Raw genomic sequence first — 5975 nt, 5'->3', positions numbered from 1 at the left:
TTCTCAGTAAACAGAAAAGGCGCTAATCCAATCACCGAACGCGCACGGCCAGTCTCGACGTAAGGCCTTCTAGCTGGCCGTAGTACGCAGACGAGTCTATTGCAATTTGACTGTGCCCGTTCACTTACAGCGCACAGGGGCCGGCTCTGTTTAATCTGTAGGCCCTGAGCAAGTTTAATTTACCTGGCAACACAAGCTAGCTGAAATATGATTGGTTAAGAAATCTACCATAATAAATAAGTTATTATTTACGAAGTGGAAATAATATGACGTAAAGAATACAGAGAATAATTTTGTTTACATATTTATGAAAATAAAACAACAAATTAAATTGATGTTATTCTCAGAAAAGTACATTTATGAAATTTACTTTTCTGAGAATGTTTAGGCCAGCAGAGAAGGCCTTGCTGGCCCTGACGGAACGCCACTGGCTACAAGTGTTATCAAATCTTGTTTAGGGACATCTTCTCACTTCGATACTGATTTCTGTCTCCCTCACTAATGTGTATTATGTCGAGAAAAAATATTGCTGACACGTGTGCGGATTCATGTTCACCACCAGGTGACGTGGGAACGTCGAGTGTTGGCGGAAAGTGCCGTTCAAACTTCGTTGTCGTCCAGTGTCCTTATTTTAATATTTTTCCCCCTGCAAATAGATTTTTCCTAAACTAACCATTTTTCAATGGTGGTAGCCGCACTGGTGTAGCTCAGTGGTTACTTCATCAAGAATCAATTCTGACACAGAATTCGCATCTTCCCCATCCCAAACTGGGATCGAACCACGGGCACAATCCAGTGTTTTCTTTTCGTTGGTTTTTCATTCTGAGACAAAATTACCTTGCAAATTAATTACCGGTACTCGGCTACAAGTGTTATTAAATCTTGGTTAGGGACATCTTCTCACTTCGATACTGATTTCTGTCTCCCTCACTAATGTGTATTATGTCGAGAAAAAATATTGCTGACACTTGTGCAGATTCATGTTCACCACCAGGTGACGTGGGAACCTCGAGTGTTGGCGGAAAGTGCCATTCAAACTTCTTTGTCGTCCACAGTGTCCTTATTTCAGTATTTTTCCTCCCTGCAAATAGATTTTTCTTTAACTAGCCATTTTTCAGCACTGGTGGCCGCACTGGTGTAGGTCAGTGGTTACTTAATCAAGAATCAAATCTGACACAGAATTCGCATCTTCTTCATCCCAAACTGGGATCAAACCACGGGCGCAATCCAGTGTTGGTTTTTCATTCTGAGACCAAAATTACCTTGTAAATAAATTACTCGCCTACAAGTGTTATTAAATCTTGTTTCGGGACATCTTCTCACCTCGATACTGATTTCTGTCTCCCTCACTAATGTGTATTATGTCGAGAAAAAAATATTGCTGACACGTGTGCGGATTCATGTTCACCACCAGGTGACGTGGGAACGTCGAGTGTTGGCTGAAAGTGCCATTCAAACTTCTTTGTCGTCCACTGTGTCCGTATTTTTCCTCCCTGCAAATAGAGTTTTCTTTAACTAACCATTTTTCAGCAGTGGTGGCCGCACTGGTGTAGCTCAGTGGTTACTTCATCCAGAATCAATTCTGACACAGAATTCGCATCTTCTCCTTCCCAAACTGGGATCGAACCACGGGCGCAATCCAGTGTTTTCTTTTTCATTCTGAGACCAAAATTACCTTGCAAATTAATTACTCGGCTACAAGTGTTATTAAATCTTGCTTAGGGACATCTTCTCACCTCGATACCGATTTCTGTCTCCCTCACTAATGTGTATTATGTCGATAAAAAATATTGCTGACGTGTGCGGATTCATGTTCACCACCAAGTGACGTGGGCACATCGAGTGTTGGCTCAAAGTGCCACATATCTTGAAATGATTTGAGCGAATCGTATTTGCTTGTTCGACTAGCGATGCCTGCCCACAGAGCACAGAGCATATACGGAGCATGCGCAGTTGTTCGGAAGTCCGGCAGAGGAACACGTGGTGTTTTCACGTTCCTTCTCCGACCACGACAGCAGTCCAAAATAAAGAACCTCTCCACTTTCAGCTCCCAAATGGCTCCTCCTCATTTTTTTTTTTGTTGCTTAAATTAATTTAGTACCAAAAATAATGTAAAATTATGTGTAAAACGAATTACTAATGTAAAAAATATATATTATATCAAATATGTATTATTTATATGGCTTCATTTATATTCTTCTGAACATACTCAACATGGAGTACAACATGGAGTGCTACAAAAAATAAATTATAAAGTACAAAAACAAAGACCCATCTCAAAACAAGGTCAACAAAAAGTTCCAATCTCTGTGTGTATTTATAAGCTTTTTACTATTGTATTTACAGTAAAACAACATAAGTAAGCTTTGATTACCACACAACAAATTATAAATTAAAATTTGTAAAACAAAAAGAAAAAAGCAGCATCCAGGTGAAAGTTTTTGCTAGTCTTTAGCGAAGATTGGCATGAAGAAAAACCAAGTGCCTCAGCTTTAAGAGGTTGATCCTGTTTCTCCTCTCTGTTCATATCTGCCCTGTTTTGGGGAAGATTCTCTCTGAGGGGACAGATGTTGCTACAATACACAGTCTCCGTGTCATCACATGTGTAAGACGTGGGTACCCTGAATCCTTGGCCTCCCACCAGCTCAAAGGGTCTGCACTTCTCTGGAAAAGGGGCTCCTCACAATAGGATCTCACTTCCAGAATTGCATCTGATGAAGGATTCCGTGTTGTAGTGCTTCCAGTTGCTCGTTCTTCAAAGAACCTCCAAAGAGCAGATGCTTGTGGCTCTTCTTGTTGGTGCTCTGCTGCCTCTTCTCACTCTTGGCCCCCTGGCAGTGGAGTTGACTGGCCGGATCTTGCTGCTGCTGCTCGAGTTATTCTCTGAAGAGCTTCAATAACCGCTCTATTGTCAGTGAAGGCCAGCTTCTTGAATCTTGGGTCAAGAATGGTGGTTTCTGACAGAACAGTGTTCCATTCCATTCTGTGAAATTTTCTGTCCATGGATACACAGAGAGCATCCACTAACTCTTTCACTTTCCCTGTGGTTACTGTGGCCTGATTCTCAGCTGTCACTTTCTGAAGACCCTTGCACAGATTAACACTTTAGAGGCTGTAACATAGCTGAAAAAGAGTAAACAATAAGTGTTAAAATTATGCTTTTTTTTTTTTTTTTTTTTAGCAGTGTCTATTATAACTTCTGGTCGTGTCTAATCTGCTTTTCATATTAATAATGCAAAAATAGCAACTAATAAAAATGATAATAACGGAATAATAATAACAGAATAATGTGATAACATTTGTACACTGTACCTGTCTGCACTGATCTCCACAGTGACCTGCTCAAATGGCTCCAGAACAGTGCATGCCTCCTGCAGTACCTCCCATTCCTCTTGGCTCAGAGGATCAACAGGTGCATTGATAACAGCCAGGGTAGAGATGACTGCATCCTTGGACTCCAGGATCCGTTTTAGCATGTGAAAGGTGGAATTCCACCTTGTAATACACTCTTGCTTGAGCTTCAGCTCAGGCATGCCCATCTGTTGTTGGGTAGATTTGAGCTTCTGTGTGGCTGTTGTGCTCCTGTGGAAGAATTCCACTATCCCCTTCACTTTGTCCGCAGTGGGCTTCATCACCTTCAGAGCATCTCTTACAACCAGGTTAAGGGTGTGTGCAAGACATGGGTGATGGGTCCATTTCAGGGTTTTAATTGCTTTGGTGATGTTAGCTGCATTGTCGCTTACACAGCAAACCACTTTGTTTTCCACATTCCACTCTTTGGCCACTTTGAGCAGCTCCTCTGCTAAGTTCTCAGAAGTGTGTCTTTCACTGAACACAAAACAATCCAGCAGACGAGTCACCATTTTGAAATTTTCAACAAAGTGGATGTAACTGACATGTAGGATGTAGTGGTTCGGGATGACCAGCAGTCAGTTGTTAGACAAACAACTGTGGCTTTTTTGACCCGTTCTTGGATATATAGGCCTGGGATGATTCTTTGAGAAAGTGTTTTCCTGCTTGGAATTGCATACATGGGATTGAGAGCATGAGTACATCTTCTGAATCCTTTGTTATCCACGATTGGAAATGGCTGAAATCACTTGCAATCATTTTACCCAGTTCCTCGCCAGTTGTGTTCTGTTTTGCTGGGTTTATAGCTTTTTGCATAATGTGGCTCATAGAGCTCTGGGTTGTAGTCTTGGCCAGGGGTGTCAAAGTCCAGTGGCGGGCCGTCACTGTCCTTATTTTAGTTTCTCCCTGCAAATAGAGTTTTCCTTAACTAACCATATTTCAGCAGTGGTAGCCGCACTGGTGTAGCTCAGTGGTTACTTCATCAAGAATCAATTCTGACGCAGAATTCGCATCTTCTCCATCCCAAACTGGGATCGAACCACGGGCGCAATCCAGTGTTTTCTTTTCGTTGGTTTTTCATTCTGAGACCAAAATTACCTTGCAAATTAATTACTCGGCTACAAGTGTTATTAAATATTGGTTGGGGCCATCTTCTCACCTCGATACTGATTTCTGTCTCCCTCACTGATGTGTATTATGTCGAGAAAAAATATTGCTGACGTGCGCGGATTCATGTTCACCACCAGGTGACGTGGGAACGTCGAGTGTTGGCTGAAAGTGCCGTTAAAACTTCGTTGTCGTCCAGTGTCATTTTAATTTTTTTCCCCCTGCAAATAGAGTTTTCCCTAACTAACCGTTTTTCAATAGACAAATGGGCAGCAGGTGTGTAGGTAGCAGAATGAAACGCCTGCCACCTGCTGCCAAATACGAAACATGACAGAAGGTGACTACAATGCGCCATTATAAGCTTTTCGTTGGTTTTTCATTCTGAGACCAAAATTACCTTGTAAATTAATTACTCGGCTACAAGTCTTCTTAAATCTTGGTTGGGGACATCTTCTCACCTCGATACTGATTTCTGTCTCCCTCACTAATGTGTATTATGTCGAGAAAAAATATTGCTGACATGTGTGCGGATTCATGTTCACCACCAGGTGACGTGGGAACCTCGAGTGTTGGCTGAAAGTGCCATTCAAACTTCTTTGTCGTCCACTGTCCTTATTTTAGTATTTTTCTCCCTGCAAATAGAGTTTTCCTTAACTAACCATATTTCAGCAGTGGTAGCCGCACTGGTGTAGCTCAGTGGTTACTTCATCAAGAATCAATTCTGACGCAGAATTCGCATCTTCTCCATCCCAAACTGGGATCGAACCACGGGCGCAATCCAGTGTTTTCTTTTTCATTCTGAGACCAAAATTACCTTGTAAATAAATTACTCGGCTACAAGTGTTCTTAAATCTTGGTTAGGGACATCTTCTCACCTCGATACTGATTTCTGTCTCCCTCACTAATGTGTATTATGTCGATAAAAAAATATTGCTGACACGTGCGGATTCATGTTCACCACCAGGTGACGTGGGGACATCTAGTGTTGGCTCAAAGTGTCACAAGTCGTTCCGTCCAACTTCCTTGTCGTCGAGATTCCCGTGTCCTTCTCTTCTTTTTCCTCACGTCAACAACTAGTTTCGTATAACTGACTATTCTTCAGCAATAGCAGCTGCACTGGTGTAGCCCAGTGGTTACTTCTTCGTCCCTACGTGGGCTCGAACCGCGGCCGCCGTGCAGCGTTTTCGTTCCCTTATTTTCATTCTGTGACCAAAATTACCTTGTAAATTTATTATTAGGCTTTAAGTGTGATTAAATCTTGTTCGGGGCCATCTTCTAACCTCCATACTGATTTTTGTCTCCCTCGCTAATGTACTGTATATGCTTTGTGTCGATGAAAAAAATATCGCTGTCACGACTCAAAGTGCCACAAATAGTTCAGTTCAAACTTCCTTGTCGTCGACAGTCCCCCGTGTCCTTAATTTAACCGTTTTCCTCCCGACAACAAGTAGAGTTGTGTATAAGTACGTATTTTTCAGCTGTAATAGACGCACTGGTGTAGCTCAGTGGTTACTTCA

General features: G+C 42.0%; 1 protein-coding gene across 1 annotated transcript; it reads right to left on the bottom strand.

Moving 5' to 3' along the window:
• Positions 1–3071: 3071 nt before the first annotated feature.
• LOC109510708 (zinc finger BED domain-containing protein 4-like) lies at positions 3072–3863 on the bottom strand. Its single transcript, XM_019861198.1, has 2 exons — positions 3313–3863; positions 3072–3123 (listed from the first exon to the last, which is right to left on the bottom strand). The coding sequence occupies exons 1-2, from the start codon at positions 3861–3863 to the stop codon at positions 3072–3074; spliced, it is 603 nt and encodes a 200-aa protein (XP_019716757.1).
• Positions 3864–5975: the final 2112 nt, after the last annotated feature.

The sequence above is a fragment of the Hippocampus comes genome, unplaced genomic scaffold (genome assembly GCF_001891065.2).
Source record: "Hippocampus comes isolate QL1 unplaced genomic scaffold, H_comes_QL1_v1.1 scaffold122, whole genome shotgun sequence".
In the NCBI taxonomy this organism is placed as follows: Eukaryota; Metazoa; Chordata; class Actinopteri; order Syngnathiformes; family Syngnathidae; genus Hippocampus; species Hippocampus comes.
The sequence above is the reverse complement of the archived record's forward strand: the minus strand, read 5'-3'. Positions and strand labels throughout refer to the sequence as shown.

Excerpts from the sequence above, each read along its gene's own strand:
- LOC109510708 (XM_019861198.1), bottom strand. The coding sequence starts at position 3,863 with ATGGTGACTCGTCTGCTGGATTGTTTTGTGTTCAGTGAAAGACACACT. Across the intron at positions 3,124-3,312 it reads GTGGAGATCAGTGCAGACAG|CTATGTTACAGCCTCTAAAG; the intron begins GTACAGTGTACA and ends ACTCTTTTTCAG.